This window comes from Anomaloglossus baeobatrachus, chromosome 1, assembly GCF_048569485.1.
Source record: "Anomaloglossus baeobatrachus isolate aAnoBae1 chromosome 1, aAnoBae1.hap1, whole genome shotgun sequence".
NCBI classification, from domain to species: Eukaryota; Metazoa; Chordata; class Amphibia; order Anura; family Aromobatidae; genus Anomaloglossus; species Anomaloglossus baeobatrachus.
This window is the reverse complement of record NC_134353.1, coordinates 143,048,688-143,073,950: the sequence shown is the minus strand read 5'-3', so window position 1 is coordinate 143,073,950 and position 25,263 is coordinate 143,048,688. Positions and strand designations below refer to the sequence as shown.

Here is a 25,263-nt window from a genome sequence, read left to right as displayed (position 1 = left end):
CCGCCTCCCGAGCGAGCCGATGCTCTTCTGCAGGCATTGGACACTCTGAAGGTAGAAGGAGTGGTGATCCCTGTTCCTCTTCAGCAACAGGGTCACGGTTTTTACTCCAACCTGTTTGTGGTTCCAAAGAAGGACGGGTCTTTCCGTCCTGTCCTGGACCTAAAACTGCTCAACAAACACGTAAAGACCAGGCGGTTCCGGATGGAATCCCTCCGCTCCGTCATCGCCTCAATGTCCCAAGGAGATTTCCTTGCATCGATCGATATCAAAGATGCTTATCTCCACGTTCCGATTGCTCCAGAGCATCAGCGCTTCCTGCGCTTCGCCATAGGAGACGAACACCTCCAGTTCGTGGCACTGCCGTTCGGCCTGGCGACAGCCCCCCGGGTTTTCACCAAGGTCATGGCTACAGTAGTCGCGGTCCTCCACTGCCAGGGTCGCTCGGTGATCCCTTACTTAGACGATCTGCTGGTCAAGGCTCCCTCCCAAGAGGCATGCCAGCACAGCCTCAACGCTACTCTGGAGACTCTCCAGAGTTTCGGGTGGATCATCAATTTTCCAAAGTCAAATCTGACACCGGCCCAATCGCTGACATATCTTGGCATGGAGTTCCATACCCTCTCAGCGATAGTGAAGCTTCCGCTGAACAAGCAGCGTTCACTACAGACGGGGGTGCAATCTCTCCTTCAAGGTCAGTCACACCCATTGAGGCGCCTCATGCACTTCCTGGGGAAGATGGTGGCAGCAATGGAGGCAGTCCCTTTCGCGCAGTTTCACCTGCGGCCTCTTCAATGGGACATTCTCCGCAAATGGGACAGGAAGCCGACGTCCCTCGACAGGAACGTCTCCCTCTCTCAGGCAACCAAAGCTTCCCTTCGGTGGTGGCTTCTTCCCACTTCATTATCGAAGGGGAAATCCTTCCTACCCCCATCCTGGGCGGTGGTCACGACGGACGCGAGTCTGTCAGGGTGGGGAGCAGTTTTTCTCCACCACAGGGCTCAGGGTACGTGGACTCAGCAAGAGTCCTCGCTTCAGATCAATGTTCTGGAGATCAGGGCAGTGTATCTGGCCCTAAAAGCGTTCCAGCAGTGGCTGGAAGGCAAGCAGATCCGAATTCAGTCGGACAACTCCACAGCGGTGGCATACATCAACCACCAAGGCGGGACACGCAGTCAGCAAGCCTTCCAGGAAGTCCGGCGGATTCTACTGTGGGTGGAAGCCACAGCCTCCACCATATCCGCAGTTCACATCCCAGGCGTAGAAAACTGGGAAGCAGACTTTCTCAGTCGCCAGGGCATGGACGCAGGGGAATGGTCCCTTCACCCGGACGTGTTTCAGGAGATTTGTTGCCGCTGGGGGATGCCGGACGTCGACCTAATGGCGTCCCGGCACAACAACAAGGTACCGACGTTCATGGCACGGTCTCAAGATGCCAGAGCTATGGCGGCAGACGCCTTAGTTCAGGATTGGTCGCAGTTTCAGCTCCCTTATGTGTTTCCTCCGCTGGCACTGTTGCCCAGAGTGTTACGCAAGATCAGGGCCGACTGCCGCCGCGTCATCCTCGTCGCTCCAGACTGGCCGAGGAGGTCGTGGTACCCGGATCTGTGGCATCTCACGGTCGGCCAACCGTGGGCACTACCAGACCGACCAGACTTGCTGTCTCAAGGGCCATTTTTCCATCTGAATTCTGCGGCCCTCAACCTGACTGTGTGGCCATTGAGTCCTGGATCCTAACGTCTTCAGGATTATCTCAAGAGGTCATTGCCACTATGAGACAGGCTAGGAAACCAACGTCCGCCAAGATCTACCACAGGACGTGGAAAATTTTCCTATCGTGGTGCTCTGCTCAGGGTTTTTCTCCCTGGCCTTTTGCCTTGCCCACTTTTCTGTCCTTCCTTCAATCTGGACTGGAAAAGGTTTTGTCGCTCAGCTCCCTTAAGGGACAAGTCTCAGCGCTCTGTGTTTTTCCAGAAGCGCCTAGCCAGACTTCCACAGGTACGCACGTTCCTGCAGGGTTTGTCACATCGTTCCTCCTTACAAGCGGCCGTTAGAACCCTGGGATCTGAACAGGGTGCTGATGGTTCTTCAGAAACCACCATTCGAGCCAATGAGGGATATTTCTCTCTCACGCCTTTCGCAGAAAGTGGTTTTCCTAGTAGCAGTCACTTCACTTCGGAGGGTGTCTGAGCTGGCAGCTCTGTCATGCAAAGCCCCCTTCCTGGTGTTTCACCAGGACAAGGTGGTTCTGCGTCCGGTTCCGGAATTTCTCCCTAAGGTGGTATCCCCTTTTCATCTCAATCAGGATATCTCCTTACCCTCTTTTTGTCCTCATCCAGTTCACCAATGTGAAAAGGATTTGCACTTGTTAGATCTGGTGAGAGCACTCAGACTCTACATTTCTCGTACGGCGCCCCTGCGCCGCTCGGATGCACTCTTTGTCCTTGTCGCTGGCCAGCGTAAAGGGTCACAGGCTTCCAAATCAACCCTGGCTCGGTGGATCAAGGAGCCAATTCTCGAAGCTTACCGTTCTGCTGGGCTTCTGGTTCCCTCAGGGCTGAAGGCCCATTCTACCAGAGCCGTGGGCGCGTCCTGGGCTTTGAGGCACCAGGCTACGGCTCAGCAGGTGTCAGGCGGCTACCTGGTCGAGCCTGCACACTTTCACGAAACACTATCAGGTGCATACCTATGCTTCGGCGGATGCCAGCCTAGGTAGACGAGTCCTTCAGGCGGCGGTTGCCCACCTGTAGGAAGGGGCCGTTTTACGGCTCTATTACGAGGTATTTTACCCACCCAGGGACTGCTTTTGGACGTCCCAATTGTCTGGGTCTCCCAATGGAGCGACAAAGAAGGGAATTTTGTTTACTTACCGTAAATTCCTTTTCTTCTAGCTCCAATTGGGAGACCCAGCACCCGCCCCTGTTTTTTTTTTTTTTTTTTTTGTGTACACATGTTGTTCATGTTGAATGGTTTCAGTTCTCTGATATTCCTTCGGATTGAATTTACTTTAAACCAGTTTATAATTTTTTTTTCCTCCTTCTTGCTTTTGCACCAAAACTGAGCAGCCCGTGGGAGCACGGGGGGTGTATAGGCAGAAGGGGAGGGGCTTTACACTTTTAGTGTAATACTTTGTGCGGCCTCCGGAGGCATAGCCTATACACCCAATTGTCTGGGTCTCCCAATTGGAGCTAGAAGAAAAGGAATTTACGGTAAGTAAACAAAATTCCCTTCATTTCAAATGGCAACTTTCTGGCTTTAAGAAACACTAAAAAAAAATTATGAAAACAATGTGCTAGCCAGTAACTTACTTTTCAAGACCAAACGGGGAAAAAATTATGGAATCGCCCTGTAAATTTTCATTCCCAAAACTAACACCTGCATCAACTAAGATCTGCTCGTTAGTCTGCATCTAAAAAGGAGTGATCACACCTTGGAGAGCTGTTGCACCAAGTGGACTGACATGAATCATGGCTCCAACACGAGATGTCAATTGAAACAAGAGGATTATCAAACTCTTAAAAGACGGTAAATCATCACGCAATGTTGCAAAAGATGTTGTTTGTATTTGGTCCAGATGTTAGACACAGCTGACTGTGAACAACCAACATGGGGAAGTTGTTTAAGGCAAACATACTGGTAGACCAAGGAAGACATCAAAGCGTCAAGACAGGAAACTTAAAGCAATATGTCTTCAAAACAGGAAATGCACAACAAAACAAATGAGGAACGAATGGGAGGAAACTGGAGTTAATGTCTGAGACTGAACTGTAAGAAACCGCCTAAAGGAAATGGAACTTACATACAGAAAAGCTAAACAATGAAAAGATGACTGAAAGGAAGAGAACATGTTAATTTCCACAGTCATTGATGATATGGGGCTGCATGTCAAGTAAAGGCACTGGGGAGATGGCTGTCATTACATCTTCAATAAATACCCAAGTTTACATTGAAATTTTGGACACTTTTCTTATCCCATCAATTGAAAGGATGTTTGGGGATGACTAAATCATTTATCAAAATGATAATACATCCTGCCATAGAGCAACACTGTGAAAACATTCCTTGAAAGAAGACACACAAGGTCATATCCTGCTATTTATCATTTTGGCCCTGAGGAAGGGGTCTGTGTACCCTGAAATGCGTAGACCTGATTTTTAACCCTTGAATAAAGGCATAGATTAAACTTCTGGCTTTCTACTGGTGATAAGCATGGGTTTAGACCTGTTCTCCTACATGGGTGAAAACCTAACTTCTTTGGTATTAATCTCCTTTTTATTTTTGCATCTAGTCTTGAGACAAAATTGACTCCTAGAGGTTAGGTTCCCACCTTTTGGTTAGTCTTTTTCAGCTGAACCAGAATACTAGACTTCAGGTATGGATAGTCTGCTGAGGCACGGGGGCAAACTTGAGGCCACCATATTGGCCCCACCAATATCCGTGGGACTGCAATCTGATGTTGAACACCATTCAGTTGTTTCCTTTTGCGCAGATCAGAGACATCTCTTCTGATTCAGCTTTCCGGCAAAGCGGTGTTTTTCTATTATGCGTTCTGTTCAATCCGCAAAATCTCTCGCCTATCACTCCCCTTTTCCAAGACCAGGTGATCTCATGTCCGTTCTTCTTTTTCTTTTTTTCTTTTTTCTTTTTCTTCCACAATTTGAAGTAGTCAGATATGTGCAGCTCCACGCAGACATCCAGATGCCTTTCTTTGTCAGCCCAATGGGCTCTTGGAGGTCCAGTCACCCTTAGGACTATCATTGCTCTCTGGATTCAATTTCCCATTCCGGAAGATTGGGCTGAACTAGGGCGTCTCCTTCCAGGGCACAGCTTACTCCACCTAAGTGGTGCAGCGCCTCCTTGATCATATGCTTCCAGGCATCTGTTCTTCTGCTCAAAGACTGCTACTTAGTCTGCAGTCTACATCTTTGTAGAGCTCTCTCATTTGTGTTTGCGTACGATAGTCTTAGGGCTGCTTCTCACTTGCGAGTTTCTCGCAGTAGAGCAATGCGAGAAAAACTCGCATTGGAATCGGACACATGTTAGTGAATGATTCAGCTCTCACCTGCGATTTTTTTTTTTTTTTTTTTTTTTTTTTTTTTTTTTTTTTTTTTTTCTCAGTCCAGATCTGACTGAGAAAAAAAATCGCAGCATGCTGCTTTTTTGCGAGTTTCTCGCACAATTTGTCCCAATGATTTCCTATGGAAGGGGATTAAAAGTAGGATCACACACGCGCACCAGCGTTCACATTTGCGAGTGTGGCAGTAACTTCGCTCATTAAATATTCAACAGATGAATGTGACATCACATTCCCAAAGGTAAATTAAATGACACATGTGTAATAGCTTTTATATAATTAAGATGTTGCATGAAACTAGCATCGCAAACACTACACACACGCAAGCAAAAAGCATCGCACTTGCGTTGCACTCGCACCTAACGTGAACTAAAATCAGCCGAGTTTTTTTCAGCCCAGTCGGACCGATTTTACTCGCATAGATGTGTTTCCAGCCTTAACAGTAGGGTACTGCAAGGGTCAGTCACTTAGGTGGTAACCTGATAGATGATTATTCCTCATTCGGCAATATTGTCAATTCTTTCAGTCCATAGAGTAGGAAAACTGTCAGCAGGTTTTTGCAATGTAATCTGAGGATAGCGTAATTTTGGAGCTGAGGTATAGATTTCAACGATGTGTCACTTATTAGGCAGTGTGCTGTTTCCATACAATGAAGGTTTTATCACCAGGCAATCATCACGGTGTGAACTAGTAGAAAAAATGATGAAGAGCACTCACCGGTAGTTGGTGTGCAAGTTTATTCACAAGTGCGGTATTACATGTGAAGGCAGGCGGGGAGGGAGCAGGACGGGGCGGCACGTCAGACGGCCGTTTCGCACTTTATACTAGTGCTTCGATGGGTCTGACCAGTCGAAGCACTAGTATAGAGTGCGAAACGGCTGTCTGACGTGCCGCCCCGTCCTGCTCCTTCCCTCCTGCCTTCACATGTAATACCGCACTTGTGAAGAAACTAGCACCTATTTGCACAGCAACTACCAGTGAGTGCTCTTCATTTTTTTCTACTAGTTCACATAGTGGATCATGTTGCCATCTTTGAAGTAGCACCCTGCAGCTGTGCTTTTGTTTTTCCAACACCAGTGTTTCTGTCACCTACATATATTTTTTCTGCACTCAGCATAACAGCTGTGTATGTCTTGGTTTTCCCCAAGTGTCTCTACATATAGAGTGGTGCCCTGTCCTCCTTACCTCTTGATTTATCACGGTTTGGGTCTACATGGCACCAAGAGCCCTGGTCTGAACACACCTCCTCCTTTGATAAGCTAAGTCCTGTAATTGATAATATACACAGAAAGCAGTGGTGGTAGCTAGAAACTGTGTCACAACTCCTGCACCCAGTAAAGTGATACATTGTTGGCATCCGGGTCTCTTTCTCTACAATATGCTGCTCTCAGATGAGGTTGCAAAAACCTGGTGACAGATTTTCCTTTAAGACGTTCCATGGGTTCTGTGTCCCCCAATGAGAATTGTTAAGAGTATTTTTCATACTCACCATAAAATCTTTTTTCTTTGTCGCTCCATTGGGAGACCCAGACAATTGGGTGTATAGCTTCTGCCTCCGGAGGCCACACAAAGTATTACACTTTAAAAAGTGTAACCCCTCCCCTCTGCCTATACACCCTCCCGTGCATCACGGGCTCCTCAGTTTTATGCTTTGTGTTGAAGGAGGCACACATTCACTCGAGCTCCCATTTTAGCAGCAGCAGCTGCTGATTGTATCGGATGGAAGAAAAGAGGGCCCCCAATTCAGGGCTCCCGGCATGCTCCCTGCTCACCCCACTGAGTCGGCGGTGCTGCTAAGGTTGAGGTACCCATTGCGGGTACAAAGGATGGAGCCACATGCCGTTTTCCTTCCCCATCCCTTAGAGGCTCTGGGGAAGTGGGATCCTAACCGGTCATCCAGGCACTGGGACCGGGCTCCCTCCGCAGCCCCTGTGGGAATCTGACGGACAGGAGACTGGGTATCATCAGGGACAGGGCCCTGCATCTAAAGGTACTCTGTGTCCCCTTGGGGACGGTGCATGGAGCGCTTGGTCTCAGACGCTGCAGCGGCTGCTGTATTTTTATGACGACCGGGACTACCGCGCCGACCGCGCCTGTTTGCCGGCCGCGGTATTAAATTTAGTCCCCGGCTTCTTGTGGCCTAGTGCCATAACTCCCGCCCCCGGGCCTGCCAGTCAGGGGTAAGGGCGGGACGGTCGATCTGACGTCGACAATGAGGGCTGGAGCACACTTTAGGTGTCCTCCCCTCTCACTGATCACTGTGGGGCACCAGATTCCCGCACTTTATTAGTCGCTGCCCACGGCCCCCTCTCCCCTGAGAGCTCCGGCAGCCATGTTTTAAACACATTCTGCCGGTGGAGGACTTATGGCTGCAGCTCTGGGAGACCCAAGGCAGGGAATCTGGTGGACACAGGTGGGTATATATATATATATATATATATATATATATATATATATATATATATATATATATATATATATATATATATATATATATATATATATATATATATATATATTTATATTTATATATATATATATTTATATATATATATATTTATATATATATTTATATATTTATATATATATTTATATATTTATATATATATTTATATATTTATATATATATTTATATATTTATATATATATTTATATATTTATATATATATTTATATATTTATATATATATTTATATATTTATATATATATTTATATATTTATATATATATTTATATATTTATATATATATTTATATATATATTTATATATATATTTATATTTTCTCTGTTCGGCCGCATTGTTTTGCCTTTGGCTATATACCCTCAGTGATCACTCTCCTAGGAGACAACAGCATGTCGGTCACAAGGAGCAAGGGTGCCAAGACACAGGGTTATTTTGCAACCTGTACCTCTTGTGCGGCTATGCTTACCTGCAGGTTCCACCTACCCTCACTGTGAGCAATGCTCGGGCCCTGTGGCACTCGCTCAGCCGGAGCCTTGGGCACTGGTGGGACCCTCGGCTCAGGTAGAACCGCCGGCTTCCCCTGTCCAGGTGGCAGGGACAGAGTTTGCAGTTTTAGCTGAGAAACTCTGAGTCACTTTCACAATCCATGGCTCAGTCTATGGACAAATGGTCTGCTAAGATACTAGAAGCCTTGCAGTCCAGACCGGCCCTTACACAGGCCCCGGGCACTGCGGGATCATCGTCCCCAGGCCCCTCTCGGTCTGCGCCGCAGCGTGCTCCCGGGGTGACCCCTAGGTATCACGTGGAGGACTCTGGCACGGACCGCAGCCCCAGACCGGCTAAGCGGGCTCGCTGGGAATCTTCCCCGACTTCATCACGCTGTTCGGGGTCTCAGCTTGAGGACTCTCTGGAGGATGAAGCGGAGGTCGCAGCTCAGGGCTCTGACCCTGACGTTGCTCTCAATCTTGATACACCTGAAGGGGACGCCATAGTAAATGACCTTATAGCGTCCATCAACCAGGTGCTAGATCTTTCTCCCCCAACTCCACCTGTAGAGGAGTCGGCTTCACAGCAGGAGAAACACCAGTTTAGGTTTCCCAAGCGTACACGGAGTGCTTTTTTCGATCACTCTAACTTCAGAGACGCTGTCCAGAAGCACAGAGCTTTTCCGGACAAGCGCTTTACTAAGCGCCTTAATGACACACGTTACCCCTTCCCCTCTGACGTAGTTAAGGGTTGGGCTCAATGTCCCAAGGTGGATCCTCCAGTCTCTAGACTGGCGGAGAGATCCGTAGTATCAGTGGCTGACGGTTCATCGCTCAAGGATGCCACATCTATGAAGCCACAGGCGCGTCTTTTGCCCCGGCCTTTGCAGCCGTGTGGGCACTCCAAGCTATCTCAGCTTGTCTGTCTGAGATTAATGCGGTCACACGTACCTCTGCTCCGCAAGTAGCGTCTTTGACTTCTCAGGCGTCGGTATTTTCATCCTGCGCCATGAATGCCGTCCTGGACTCTGCTAGCCGTACAGCGGTAGCATCCGCCAATTCGGTGGCAGTCCGCAGGGCCATGTGGCTACGCGAATGGAAGGCAGACTCTGCTTCCAAGAAGTTCTTAAACGGTTTACCATTTTCTGGCGACCGATTGTTTGGCGAGCGATTGGATGAAATTATTAAGCAATCCAAGGGAAAGGACTCGTCCTTACCCCAGTCCAAACCAAACAGACCTCAGCAACGGAAAATTCAAGCGAGGTTTCGGTCCTTTCGGCCCTCAGCCAGATCCCAATCCTCCTCGTCCAACAGGCCACAGAAGGGCCAGAGGAACTCTCATGCATGGCGGTCTAAGACACGTCCTCCAAGGACCGCCAGAGGCACCGTCTCCAAGGCGGCCTCCTCATGACTTTCGGCCTCCCCAAACCGCATCCTCGGTCGGTGGCAGGCTCTCCCGCTTTTGCGACGCCTGGTGGCCACATGTCCAAGACCGATGGGTGAGAGACATTCTGTCTCACGGTTACAGGATAGAGTTCAGCTCTCGTCCTCCGACTCGTTTCTTCAGAACATCTCCGCCCCCCCGAGCGAACCGATGCGCTTTTTCAGGCGGTGAACACTCTGAAGACAGAAGGAGTTGTGATCCCCGTTCCCCTTCAGGAACGTGGTCGCGGTTTTTACTCCAACTTGTTCGTGGTGCCAAAAAAGGACGGATCATTCCGTCCCGTTTTGGACCTCAAATTGCTCAACAGACACGTGAGAACCAGACGGTTTCGCATGGAATCTCTCCGCTCTGTCATCGCTTCGATGTCCCAAGGAGACTTCCTAGCATCGATCGACATCAAAGATGCTTATCTCCACGTGCCGATCGCACCCGAGCATCAACGCTTCCTGCATTTCGCCATCGGGGACGAACACCTTCAGTTTGTGGCACTGCCTTTCGGCCTGGCGACAGCCCCACGGGTCTTCACCAAGGTCATGGCATCCGTTGTGGCAGTCCTACACTCTCAGGGCCACTCGGTGATCCCTTACTTAGACGATCTCCTAGTCAAGGCACCCTCCCGGGTGGCATGTCAACACAGCCTGACCGTTGCTCTGGAGACTCTCCAGAGGTTCGGGTGGATCATCAATTTCCCAAAGTCAAAATTGACTCCAACCCAATCACTGACTTACCTCGGGATGGAGTTTCATACTCTCTCAGCGATAGTCAAGCTACCGCTGGACAAACCGCGTTCGCTGCAGACAGGGGTGCACTCTCTTCTTCGGGCACAGTCACACCCTTTGAGACGCCTTATGCACTTCCTGGGGAAGATGGTGGCAGCAATGGAGGCAGTCCCCTTTGCGCAGTTTCATCTGCGTCCACTCCAATGGGACATTCTCCGCAAATGGGACAGGAGGTCGACGTCCCTAGACAGGAACGTTTCTCTTTCTCTGGCAGCCAAAACCTCTCTTCAGTGGTGGCTTCTTCCCACTTCTCTGTCAAAGGGAAAATCCTTCCTGCCCCCATCCTGGGCTGTGGTCACGACGGATGCGAGTCTGTCAGGGTGGGGAGCGGTTTTTCTCCACCACAGGGCTCAGGGAACCTGGACTCCGACAGAGTCCTCCCTTCAGATCAATGTTCTGGAGATAAGGGCAGTGTATCTAGCCCTAAAGGCGTTCCATCGGTGGCTGGAGGGCAGGCAGATCCGCATAGTCGGACAACGCCACGGCGGTCGCGTACATCAACCACCAGGGCGGCACGCGCAGCCGTCAAGCCTTCCAAGAAGTTCGGCGGATTCTGCTGTGGGCGGAGACCACAGCCTCCACCATCTCCGCCGTTCACATCCCGGGCGTAGAAAACTGGGAAGCAGACTTTCTCAGTCGCCAGGGCATGGACTCAGGGGAATGGTCTCTTCACCCGGACGTGTTTCAAGAGATCTGTTGCCGCTGGGGAACGCTGGACGTCGATCTCATGGCGTCTCGGCACAACAACAAAGTCCCGACATTCATGGCACGGTCTCAGGATCACAGAGCTCTGGCGGCGGACGCATTAGTTCAGGATTGGTCGCAGTTTCGACTGCCTTATGTATTTCCTCCTCTGGCAATGCTGCTCAGTGTTACGCAAGATCAGGTCCGACTGCCGCCGCGCCATCCTCGTCGCTCCAGACTGGCCGAGGAGGTCGTGGTACCCGGGTCTGTGGCACCTCACGGTGGGTCAACCGTGGACGCTCCCAGACCGCCCAGACTTGCTGTCTCAAGGGCCATTTTTCCATCTGAATTCTGCGGCCCTCAACCTGACTGTGTGGCCATTGAGTCCTGGCTCCTAGCGTCCTCAGGGTTATCTCAAGATGTCATTGCCACCATGAGACAGGCCAGGAAACCAACGTCCGCCAAGATCTATCACAGGGCTTGGAGGATCTTCTTATCCTGGTGCTCTGATAAGGGTTTTACCCCCTGGCCGTTTGCCTTACCCACTTTTTCTTTCCTTCCTTCAATCTGGAATGGACAAGGGTTTGTCTCTCGGCTCTCTCAAGGGACAAGTATCGGCGCTTTCCGTGTTTTTTTTCAAAAACGTCTAGCCAGGCTTCCGCAGGTCCGCACGTTCCTGCAGGGAGTTTGCCACATAGTCCCACCTTACAAGCGGCCGCTGGAACCCTGGGATCTTAACAGGGTTCCAAGGGCTCTTCAGAAACCACCTTTCGAGCCGCTGCGGGATGTCTCTTTATCACGTCTTTCGCAGAAGGTGGCTTTTCTAGTGGCAGTTACATCGCTCCGTAGAGTGTCGGAGCTTGCAGCGCTGTCATGCAAAGCCCCCTTCCTGGTTTTTCACCAGGATAAGGTGGTTCTGCGTCCGGTCCCGGAATTCCTTCCTAAGGTGGTATCCCCTCTTCATCTCAATCAGGATATCTCCTTACCTTCATTTTGCCCTCATCCAGTTCACCAATGTGAAAAGGATTTGCACTTGTTAGATCTAGTGAGAGCACTCCGGCTCTACGTGTCTCGCACGGCGCCACTGCGCCGTTCTGATGCGCTCTTTGTCCTTGTCGCTGGCCAGCGTAAGGGGTCGCAGGCTTCCAGGTCAACCTTGGCTCGGTGGATCAAGGAACCGATTTTTGAAGCCTACCGTTCTTCAGGGCTTCCGATTCCTTCAGGGCTGAAAGCCCATTCTACCAGAGCCGTGGGTGCGTCCTGGGCATTGCGGCACCGGGCTACGGCTCAGCAGGTGTGTCAGGCGGCTACCTGGTCTAGTCTGCACACTTTCACAAAACACTATCAGGTGCATACCTATGCTTCGGCAGATGCCAGTCTAGGTAGGCGAGTCCTTCAGGCGGCGGTTGCCCACCTGTAAGAGGGGGCCGTTTTCGACTTTTTATCGGGGTATTCTTTTACCCACCCAGGGACTGCTTTTGGACGTCCCAATTGTCTGGGTCTCCCAATGGAGCGCCAAAGAAGGGAATTTTGTTTACTTACCGTAAGTTCCTTTTCTTCTAGCTCCTATTGGGAGACCCAGCACCCGCCCCCCTTCCCTTCGGGCTGTTTGTTCTTTTGTGTACACATGTTGTTCATGTTGAATTGTTCTTTGGTTTATGGTTCAGTTCTCCGAACATCCTTCGGATTAAATTTACCTTAGACCAATTTATAAGTTTCCTCCTTCCTGCTTTGGCACCAAAACTGAGGAGCCCGTGATGCACGGGAGGGTGTATAGGCAGAGGGGAGGGGTTACACTTTTTAAAGTGTAATACTTTGTGTGGCCTCCGGAGGCAGAAGCTATACACCCAATTGTCTGGGTCTCCCAATAGGAGCTAGAAGAAAAGGAATTTACGGTAAGTAAACAAAATTCCCTTCTTAGCATTTCTTAGATGACCGTTTTCTTCCTTATCTAGGTAGTCTTTGTTTTGCTTTACTTAATGCTTTTACACCAACTCAATAGCTGGGTATTGGCAGGCCTGGTGTTGCATGTTAGGAGACAACTATACGTCTGTGTTTAAAATGCACGTGTTGCACCTTCCGTTTTGTACATCCATGTGAGCGGTACCAGGAAAAAAAAATGCATGACACTGAAATGTTTGCACATCTTTTACACATAAAAAACAAAGACAGAAAAGTAGTTGATATATAAATGCTAGCTAAAGAGAAGACACAGATACCGTATTTTTCGGATTATAAGACTCTCTTTTCCTCCCAAAATTTTGGGTGGAAAATGAGGGTGTGTCTTATAATTCGAATGTAGCTTATTGTGAGGTAGTGCAGAGGAGGCAGGGGCAATGCTGCGGGCTGCTGTGTTGAGGCAGGGATCATCCTGAAAATATTGACTGTGCGGGGTTCAAATAATGGGGCCCAGAGTCAGCACATGCGCAGATGGCGCTCTCTGCTTAAGATCTCATCTGCGTACGCTCTGCTTCTAACCCATTGATCTCCCAGCTGTGGACTTAAGGAAAATGGCGCTCGGAAGTGGTGCGTGCGCAGAAGAGATGTCTTCTGGTCATTGGGCCGATTGCTCAATCTACCTCATGCCCGTTTTCGTCCCCCCCCCCCCCCCCCTCTAAATTTTGGGGGCTTCTTATGAACTGACAAATATGGTTATATAGATAGTGATAACTAGATGGCTTTTACAGCTGTTTAGCAGTGGTACTAAATAATTTTAGAAAAAAAAAAATTCCGTGGGGTTCCCCCTAATTTTCATAACCAGCACGGGTACAGCAGCAGTTATGGTCTGCAGCCCTCAGTTGTCTGCTGTCTCTTGGCTAATTTTGGAAAATGTAAATGATTTGAACAAATAATTTAAAAACATGATGTAGGGCCCCCCTATTTTTTAAAATCAGCCAGGGGACAGCAGACAACTGGGGGCTGATATTTGAATGGTGGGATGGGCCATGGTTATTTGACCCTTCCCAGCCTAAAAATAGCAGCCCGTACTTGCACCAGAAGTGGTGCATCTATTAGAAGCGCCAAATCTGGCGCTGTACTTGCTGTGGTGGCAAAACAGGGTAATATATGGGGATGTTGTCAGCTGTGAATTGCCATATGGCATCAAGCTGTGGGATTAGTAATGGGTGGGCATTTATCACACTTGCATAGCACTATTACATATGGAATACTCAACTGATTTCACTCATTCAACTTTTTTTCACTGAAAACTGGACCGACTTTTCATATGCAGATGTGAGGGAACCCTTATGATTGGACTCTTCTTCTTTCTTCTTTCTTCTTTCTTCTTTCTTCTTTCTTCTTTCTTCTTTCTTCTTTCTTCTTTCTTCTTTCTTCTTTCTTCTTTCTTCTTTCTTCTTTCTTCTTTCTTCTTTCTTCTTTCTTCTTTCTTCTTTCTTCTTTCTTCTTTCTTCTTTCTTCTTTCTTCTTTCTTCTTTCTTCTTTCTTCTTTCTTCTTTCTTCTTCTTTTTTTTTTTTTTTTTTTTTTTTGTCTTACCTCAATACATTGAAGACCAGACCAGATGATGGGCACAGCAACTTTGATGCCCACACATTCACCAGTAAGCGGAGACCTCTGATTGTGATGTTTGAGTAATTTCCCTTCATGTTTTTTATTTGTCTCGCACCACATAGTTATGAGGAAGCAAAAACCCTTCTATCAAAAACAGTATTGCTTGCTCCTGCTTACTTTATACTGGGTGGCAACAAATCCGGGGAAGCCTGTGTGATCACTCGCTCCAGACAATCCTGCCTGAACATATGGGAGTAAGTATGTGGCCAGTGAAGAACCGTCATGTTTGATATACTGTAGCAATACTGACCTTGTGTTTCTGTGATTTAGGCTAGATATTCAGAAAGGCGAATGGTATGTCCTTGAAACAAACTACGACCACTGGAAACCTCCCTTGCCTATTGATAATAGAAGGGCACCAGCCATGAAATGCTTGAATAGGACAAGCCAAAAGGTAATTTGCTGTTTGCCATAAAACAAGCAGGGTGATGTGTGGCCTAAAAACCCCTTCCTACCCATCCCTGTGTTGTAATACTGAATTAATTTATACAAAAATATGTATATCATGTATATCTTTTTAATGATTCTGTAATCCATGCTAAATAATATAAATATTTAAAAAAAAGTATGGAAAAAAAATAATTTTGAAAAGGATAACACGTGTTTTTGGTCACTGAAGAAAAAAACAGAAAATGTGTAATTGCCATATTGTCATACACATAATATTGCATAATAAATGATTTTATTATCAAAGGTAAAACTGATTTACATCCTTTAGACAATCTTCATATATTTTATTGTACATAACATATTTTTAATGTCCAATACATTTTCCATATGTCGTCCAATTTCTCTCTCCGGTTGCAAATGAGAATTGCACTCCATCAAAAGACTTCTTTTTTTTTCAAAACCTCAAATGAATAGCACCAATCATCGCACTTACAAAAAAATATATCATTATATCGAAAATATCACAATTTTATTTCTAGGATTTCTAAAAAAAACCAACCTCGAAACCCCGATATATTATATTATAATATATATATATATATATATATATATATATATATATATATATATATATATATATATATATATATATATATATATATATATATATATATATATATATATATATATATATATATATATATATATATATATATATATATATATCCCTTTTAGCTCTAAATATTGCAGTATGTCAATCCAATACATCTCTGTTTCAAAGGTTGGACCCGATTTCACCCGCTTTAAAATTTGAAAACTCAGTTGATCTGATCGTCAGGCAGTAACAAATTTCCTTTTTTTTTTTTTTTTTTACGATATGTATGTTTGTTTGGATAGTATTATTATTTATTTATTTATTTTTTTTATTTTTTAAATCTGTTTCTTCAACATTAAATTAGTTCATATGGATACTTTAATATTTAAATTACAAAACTGCATGACATGTATAAAAATCTTTAATTTTGAAAGAATCGACTGTGTATGGATAATGAAATATTCTCCTGTAATAACGCTAGAGCAGTCTGCAGCTCAGACTAGCAAAAGTCACTTTCTTCGGTGCAGATAATCTTTCCTACCAAATCTTTTATATTTTTTTGGACAACGAAAACAAATTATGGGAGATGATTAAAATTCAGATACTTTTTGATAGGAATGACTAATAACACTCATAACAATGCTTTTTACATATGAAGTGAGATGGGTGAAATTTATTCACAAATGTAATTTTTAGAGCAGGGGTTCCCAACCTGAGGCTCGTGGGCCCATGTGTGGCTTGTGTCCAGCTTGGTACATAAGCACTAGGCCTAGCAAACCGCTATGAAGAGCAGGTCTCGAGATGGTGACTTTTGTTAGTAGCCCCCTAGAGTAGAGCCAATCTAAATGGGGGTCAGGTGGGAACCCCTGGATCTTGGCATACTTCCTCAGTGTGATTTTCGTGGCGAAAAATGCTTGCTGTGATTATACCGGTAATGGAGGCTCTTGGAGTCACTACTGTAGAAGCTGGATGTAGCTCTCAAGGTCAGAAAGGTTGGGGACCTCGGTTGTAGAGTGTTTGGTTTTTTTAATGTTCAATATTTTTTCTTTTTTCGGTCTATAGCCAACAACTTATACAGATAACCTCTTTTGTTGAAATTTGATTGTCATATCCTCTAACCTCAATTCCCTAGTTTTGTCATCTGTAATTATTCTACTGACTCTTTGATATTGAGAAAAGGGCAGGGCCTTACTGAGAGACTGATTACTCTGTGCCTTGGATCAAAAACTTGCATTTTATTGCGGAGACAGACGGCAAAAGGAAAAAACAAAAGATGTGTGCACCCCGACGGACTATGTGTTCAGTGTTCTAACCCCGAAAAAACCCACGGAAGACACAAGTGAAAAACGAATGTCTGAGGCCTTAGTGATAGAAGGTGGTGGAGGTTCACAAGGGAGAACAAAGTGTGGTGGGTGTGAAAGCATTCAAGTCTTCAGAGAGGGCAGATCATACTCTTATCAGCAGTAAAAAGAAAAAAAAATGAAGCCCCAGTCAAAGTAAAAGGGCGCAGTGCCTCCAAGATATGTATTCAATCTCGTCAATAAATCCAAAAAATAAAAGCCGCCCTCCAGTGTATAGTGAAATACCTGGAACACAGACATTACATGGACAATAAATATCAGACCCTTTCTGAAGCCTGTCACATGAGTAAAAGTCCAGTATGTGCTTGCCCCGTATCAGGGGTAGAGGTAGTTGAAAGCTTATACATGGCGGAGGTGAATCACATGCCCACAAGCATCAGGACCTGTCACCCTGCATGGGTTGTAGGTGCGCAGGGAGGATGTGCCGATACCAGAGGACTAATGCACCACCTTCCATACAGTTACTGGGAGGGGGAACAGCCACTGGAGCTAAATCTTCATTAATATTGCAATCTAAATCTACTCTTATTTTCAGTTAACAAGTTGTACTAACATTTAAAATCCTTCTTCTTTATGTGTCAGGGGTGTCCCATAGTGTTTAAAAGTCACACATTGTGACCTCACAGTAGTTTCCTAAAATCACACTAGTTTTGCAAAAATAAAAGTAAGTTATGTCTACCCACAGTAAAAATATAGGAAAAAAAATCCCATTATGATTGTGCACTTGACTCTGAGGAACTGCACCTCTGCAGCTTTACGCCACACTACAAAGGGTCCTGGGCGTATAATGGCAGGAGATATTGCGTCACCCCTGCACTTATATTTGGGGCTGTGTAAGGAGACGGCTGCGCAGTGTGTGAGGCACACAACCTCTTATTATTTTAAGTAATAGAAGTGGAGATTCCAGCCACTTTGTATTCTTCTTGTTGCTGTATCACATCACACCAAGCACAGTGTGGAAACTGTCATCTAAACTCCTATATTTATTAGAGTTTGGTGTATACAGTTCCTGTGCAGACCTATGTATCTCCATGGTTACGGAGTAATAATCCCAAAAGTGTAGCCCAAGGCAGCAGTGTGGTTACTCCATTCAGTAAATGGAAGTTAGAGGGAAAATTAGCACAACCATCCAATTATAAGCACAACCATCCACCGTCTTCCTTTATTCTTGCATATTAAATTTTTTTTTTCAAATATGTTGAGAAAACAGCAAAAATGGATCCATGCCTGCAGTCAAGACTGACGCGTTTCAGGCAGTTGTCTGTCATAGCCTGGATCCAGTTCTGTTGTTTGTTTTTATCAACCTATTTGGGGGAAAAAACAATTTAATATGCAAGAATAAAGGAAGACTTTTTATAATTGGACGGTTGTGTTAATTTTCCTTCTACCTTGCATTTACTGCTGCACACAATCAGTGCAGGAATACTTGCACCCGTCCTAAGAATTCTATAGCTGGCAATCCAATGGACTGGTGAGCTCCCTCTCCTTATAATACTCCATTAAGGGTGTCCCTCCCTGTATCCTGCAGTCAGTAAATTGGGTGAAGGCAGATGACACATGGCAGCGGTATCGAGCTACATAGGGTTTTGTGTAGTCTAACCATAGAGATGCATGGGAGCTATGGACACACATTGTAGAATATTTTTTTTACTTTTTTTTTTTTTTTTTTTTTTTTATTGCTCCAATATTTGAAATAAAACATGGTTGTACAGAACCCAAAGTCATTATTTATTGTGTGGATGTTGCTGGATTCTGTTTGGGTTTTTTTATTTCCATGTTATTTTCAGACTTAAAACTGCATATCCTTATCTCTTACAGAACATTTCACTTGCTACAATCTATGATATGCTCTCGACAAAGCCTGTCCTCAACAAGGTAATCACTTTCTCTGCTTATATCTCTTAATGGCCTTTTACAATATAATCAAAAAACAGGTGGGCACTCTAGTCTTGTGGTGCTCGAATCCCAGAATGGACTGCACAATATTACCATATTTTTCTGACTATAAGACGCACCGGACCATAAGACTCACCCTGGTTTTAGAGGCAGAAAATAGGAAAATTAAAATTTTAAGCAAAAAATGTGGCCATGACACACTATAATGGGGGTAATGTTTCCAAATTCTCTACTAAGGTACCCCATCTTGGTAATAATCCTCCTGCCTTGTATTAATCACCATTCTTCTATATATGTTCTATATCGCTCATCCTCCTGCCGTCACCGTTCCCTGCAGCATCGTAATGTCCTCCTGTCTACCGGCAGCTTGTGTGTGTGTGTGTGTGTGTGTGTGTGTGGTAGCGGTGCACACATCGATGACTCAATTGCTGTGCGAACCGCTAGTCTCCACACACAGCAGCGGTCAGCAGACAGGTGGACACTGCAATGCTGCAGTGATGGGTGAGTAAACCATACTTATTCACTGCGCATGATGATGATGTAGATGATGTAGATGATGTAGATGATGTAGATGATGTAGATGATGTAGATGATGTAGATGATGTAGATGATGTAGATGATGTAGATGATGTAGATGATGTAGATGATGTAGATGATGTAGATGATGTAGATGATGTAGATGATGTAGATGATGTAGATGATGTAGATGATGTAGATGATGTAGATGATGTAGATGATGTAGATGATGTAGATGATATTATTATTATGCGGGGGACTGTGAATATAGCCGCACATGATCACTCCAGGCTGTAGTTGCCAGGGGTGATCATACGGGCCAACTGTTTACTATGCGTTGCGTGCACCCCCCCCCTGCCAATCATCCCATCCACCTGTCAGTGCCAGCTTCAGCGCTGAGATGATGGGCATGCATATGAAATGATTGGGCCCACGTGGTCACGGCAGCCTGCTCATGCTGCTGATGACCCGCTCCATCGCAGCACCATCATTCCCCGCAGCCATGCCCTACATTCAGACTATAAGACGCACCCCCCACTTTCCCCCAACATTTGAGGGGGGAAAAAGTGTCTTGTAGTCCAAAAAATACGGTAGATTAATAAAGATCAGCACTCACATCAAACTTGCTTATTTCTTTTCTCTTTCTTTCATTTTCAAAATTATAGTGCCACGTTTCGGTCAAATGTTCAGATCTTTCTCAAACCATGTATTTGGTTTGAGAAAGCTCTGAACATTTGACCAATATGCATCACTATCCTTTACGCTATCATTTGAAAATGGAAGAAAGCGAGAAAAGAAAGAAGCAAGTTTGATGTGAGTGCCAATCTTTATTCATCTACTATTAATGGCCTTTTCCATGACGCAGTGATCGGCAGAACAAGCGTTCACATGGAAGGTTGTTTCCGGTTATTCTCCATATTAACACAAATGAAAAAGGCTCAATGGCTTCTTTAGAGCAGACAAAACAGTAACTTGTCATCAGGACTTATCCTTGTAGGAATAGAGAATATGCTGCTGACAATAATGTATAATATTTATGAGGAGAGGGGGAACAAATAATTGATCATTCACATGAACCCCTCTCCAGATCCTTGCTCTATGATCCCTTTCTGGTTGATCGTCTCTCGTTATGGCAGGTTTTCTGTACCCTTTTGGGATTCTCACACCTTTAATCAACAAAGTTTATCAAATGTCTTCACACTGTAGGTATCACAGGAGAAGATTGTATTTGGCTTCTCTTTTGGAAGTGATTATTCTACCTCTAATAAAAGATGACAAATATAATTCTCGCCTGTCTGCCTTGATGTCCGTGGACCTTCTGTCTTTGCTTTGTATTTATGCAATTGGTAATTCTACATCTAATAAGTATCGGCTATTGTGAAGCATATAGTGTGACAGAAGGAGTAGTCTGATCACTCTTTTTTTGCAATATTTTTTTTTTTTTACCTACATTTAGATACATATCGCTATCTTTACAGAAGTGGCCACACAATGCTGTACATTATACTGCATCTCCATGCTACACAGACTTGTGTTCATTATTTTCACACTTTATTTCCTTATGCTGCCTGCGTTTTTAGTAATATTTGTGTGTATTCCCTGTAGCTAACAACATATACCACAATGATGTCCATATCTGAGAGCACGTTTGATGCCTACCTCCGGGACTGCCCAGACCCCTGCATGCCTTGGTGAGAAGGAATAAAAAGGCTCTCCAATCCCTTGTTCTGTATACAGGGTTAAAGAAGAAATGCAACTGTCTTCCTAAACAGGACAAAGTAACAAGCGATTCTAAACTGCTGCTATTGTTCTCATCTAAACTAAATGCACTTAGGGGTTTGGTGTTTTTTTTGTTTGTATTTTTTTTTTTTTTTAAATCCGCTCTTTTACCTATCTACATAGGATTTCCTTATTTATCATTTCAATACAATTTTTATAATGAAGCTCTGGCATTTTGCGCACAGACTATTCTCTATAGCTCATATCTTTAATCAAATCAGATCGTATGTGTGTCTGTCGCCGATGTCTGGAATCTCATTCCCAGAGTTATACAATGGATAGATGTATTAAATTGAGAAGCTGTGAGGTGCAATATGCACCCAGAACCATGAGCAGTTCTGGGTACATATTGCTAAAACAATCCCTGTATCTAGTAGCATACATAAAGAGATCTATAGAAAAACTATTTCTAAAGATCTTTTATCCTAAGCTAATGAGGCCAGCGACTAGTGGCAAGGGCGTTCCTTCCCTTGGCTAGTTGTCCACCTTGGTATGTAAGCATGCCACTGTGGGCATACTAACATGCTAATGAAGGCGCAGCGTCAGAGGCATGGTCGCATGCTAACAGGGGAGTGCTTACATGTAAGGGGGCCGACTAGCCAAGGGAACTAATGCCCTTGCAACTAGTCGCTTGCCTCATTAGCATATGATAACAATGTTTAGAAATACTTTTTCTAAAGATACCTTTTATCTATACTACTATATACAAGGACGGTTAGGCAGGGATTAGAAGTATACACCCAGAACTGCTCGTGGTACTGGGTGCATATTGGACCTGACAGGTTCACTTTCATGTGTCACAGATGTAAGACCGGCGCGACTTCTAAAATGTCTTATGACGTATACAATCCCTTGGGAACACTATAACTGATTCACCAATGTCTAGCAACAGATTGTAGTCTTGCAGACATGGAGCACAGATCTCGCTTAATGCAATTGCCTGGGTATTTAGGTTGTCCAATAGAGATGCTTGATAAATATTACCCAGGTTAATGAACATTCTCATAAAGTGCCAGGACTTAGTCCTCAGACACTAATACTAAATCTGCCCCATGGTGTAGATTTGGCCAAATTGGAAATATTCCATTTCACTCCTGTGAGGAAGTAGGTAACCTCAAACAGGCTAACCTATGGTATAGAAAGCTTCTGTTATTCAGGCATATCAGAGGTTAATTGGTCAGGGGCCTCGGCCTTGAGACTCATGGTTTTCCTTGAATGGGTCTGCCAGAGCAGTCATCAGAGGCTGCGGTCTTCACTGCTTTTTGTGGCTGTACTATGGAGACCTAAAGAAAGCCAATAGATCTTCCAATGTTATGTCTTATATACCAGGTGTTTTCTGTGCTTGTAGGACACTAGAAATGGGTTGCTGCTTATTCATTGTTTCATAGTTGAATAAAAGACACAAGTCCATCACGTCCTACCTATAACGTAACCTATACATCCAGCTGAAGACAAAACCCCCCATCAGTTGTAGTCCCAGAATCTGATACCTGGGGTCTCACTACTGAAAACTCCTAATCATCTGGGGTGGGGTATGATGAGGTAAAGGCATTCATAGAATGCTACAGTGGGCTGACTTGCTATATGTCAAAGGGAAAAAATAGGAGCAAAGGCAATGCTGAATCCTGGCTTCTAGATGTGCTAATACTGCGCCTCCTGCTGCCAGTAAGTGATCCTGGCCTTACATTTCCTTATCTGAGCTCTCTTCTGCACAGATATGTTTGCAATTGGTATTCATACTGTATATATGAAAAAAATACACATTCAACATCAATAAAATATCAAAAACTAATACAACATATCCAGATAATACAAAATCCCAAATATTTTGAAGACAAAACAAAAGTCAGCAATTCCACTGCTGTCTGTGTGATGGGGAGCTGGGAACCGCTGCACACATTTGCTTTCATTTTAGGGCAAATTAAGCAATTGTGGGGAAAAAATAATGCACTATATAGCAGTGACCCATGATAAAATAAACCTCACCCCTAGCCCAACCTTCCTTAACCTAGATACTCCACACAAAGTGCTAGATAAAGGTTCTTTAATACTTCATTTTATCAATGCTGCCAAAATCATCCTTGCAAGACACTGGAAAAACACTGATCCCCTCCAGGCTGGAAAGGACCAATGAGTTGAACTTTGTATACATGAAATGTTGCTGCTTGACGTGATATGTTACTCTGTGGCAGGGAAAAAATGACTTTGCCTTATAAATCACAGCTAAATTTCCATATTGGCGCATCTAGTGCAAAAACAGCCAACATTCCATGTAACATTTAGAGTTGAGCGAGTACCTAACTCTTCGTACTCTCTATTTTCATGAGTACTGTCTAATAATCGCATATTCGTTCCAAATATTGTGTGTAATGCAAGTCAATGGGGAAAACCCTCTCAATGGAACGACTAACCCTAATTCCGCACTATTTGCTTCTCACACGAATAGTACGGCATTCGGGTTACTTGTTACATTGCGAGTTTTTCCCCCTTGACTTGCATTGCACACGTTATTTGGAATGAATACGAGAGTATTACACAGTACTCGTTATGAGTATAGCGAGTACGAGTAGTTAGGCCTCATCCATTGTTGCTAGTGTTGAGCGAGTACCTAAGGATTTCCTTTGCTGCAGCCATCTTGTGACAATTACTCAGGCAGGTGTCATAGGACAGAAGTTTGTGGATAGCCCCAGTCTGAAGTATTGGGACTATTCTCTCTTTGCTCCACCATTTACTGTATTCATGTGTACAGCTATTGTACATAGAAATGTTACTATGATTTTGTTTTGCTTGTAAACAAACTAAAAAAAATATTAATCTAAACCCTTGTTGTGTCTTTATTAAAACCTTAGTAAGCTGGAAATGTCATACTTGTGGTCTATCCTGAGTCGGATCGGTAGGGGTCCAATTCGTAGTGCCTCTGGCTGCTCATGGAGGTGGCTGTAGTGACATGACTATGTAACCTAAAGATATCAAATCCACAGAAAACATTTTAAAGACCTGTTTCCAGGTGAAGAATGACCAGTTTTTGCTCTTATTTTTATTCTTGCTGAGTATTCAGTTTTGTTTTTTTTTTTTCTGTAATTACTCCCTAAGGCCTTCACCCACACAGGAGCGCTGACAGATCCCACTATATACTATACCACACAGGAGCGCTGACAGATCCACTATATACTATACCACACAGGAGCGCTGACAGATCCACTATATACTATACCACACAGGAGCGCTGACAGATCCACTATATACTATACCACACAGGAGCGCTGACAGATCCACTATATACTATACCACACAGGAGCGCTGACAGATCCACTATATACTATACCACACAGGAGCGCTGACAGATCCACTATATACTATACCACACAGGAGCGCTGACAGATCCACTATATACTATACCACACAGGAGCGCTGACAGATCCACTATATACTATACCACACAGGAGCGCTGACAGATCCACTATATACTATACCACACAGGAGTGCTGACAGATCCACTATATACTATACCACACAGGAGCGCTGACAGATCCACTATATACTATACCACACAGGAGTGCTGACTGATCCTCCATATACTACATCACAGATCCTCTAGATATTGAAAGGAGGGCAATAAAAAAGTGTATTATCCTAAATTTTTGGTACAAAATTGTGGGTCAAATTAGGCCTTATTCATTTGTTTTATTTTTCATCCATGTGCTGTATCATTAATTTTTTTTTTTTTCCTCTGACTACACTTGGACACTTTTTTTTTATGGATTCTATTCAGCTATTTCCTGATTAATTGGCTGCATAAAAAAATGAGACCTTTTCTGCTCTGATCCATTTTACAGGCATGCCTAGTGAATATAAGTGATTTAGATTATAGAAAAGAGACAGCGCCCCGATAGCATCTATTTTGTTTTTTTTTTTTCTTTTTTTTTTCTTTTCAGTAGAGTGATTGCTTAGTGACTATTAAGAGACAAGGATTTTGATTTTTGCAGAAGAAAAAACCTATGGTAAAAGTAAATATTCAGATGGATGAAACAGACAGTTACAGTTAGGTCCAGAAATATTTGGACAGTGACACAAGTTTTGTTGTTTTAGCTGTTTACAAAAACATGTGCAGAAATACAATTATATATATAATATGGGCTGAAAGTGCACACTCCCAGCTGCAATATGAGAGTTTTCCCATCCAAATCGGAGAAAGGGTTTAGGAATCATAGCTCTGTAATGCATAGCCT

At 44.5% G+C, this 25,263-nt stretch overlaps 1 protein-coding gene across 1 annotated transcript in view; it reads left to right on the top strand.

Annotated features, from left to right (window-relative positions):
* The window catches only part of ASAH1 (N-acylsphingosine amidohydrolase 1), a 77,374-nt gene extending 54,988 nt beyond the window's left edge, over window positions 1–22,386 (top strand). Inside the window, exons 11-14 of the mRNA XM_075347112.1 lie at window positions 14,560–14,691; window positions 14,768–14,891; window positions 18,662–18,718; window positions 20,861–22,386. Of these exons, the coding sequence (XP_075203227.1) occupies window positions 14,560–14,691; window positions 14,768–14,891; window positions 18,662–18,718; window positions 20,861–20,950 (403 nt within the window). The 3' untranslated portion in view covers window positions 20,951–22,386. The remainder of the gene's footprint in view (window positions 1–14,559; window positions 14,692–14,767; window positions 14,892–18,661; window positions 18,719–20,860) is intronic.
* Window positions 22,387–25,263: the final 2,877 nt, after the last annotated feature.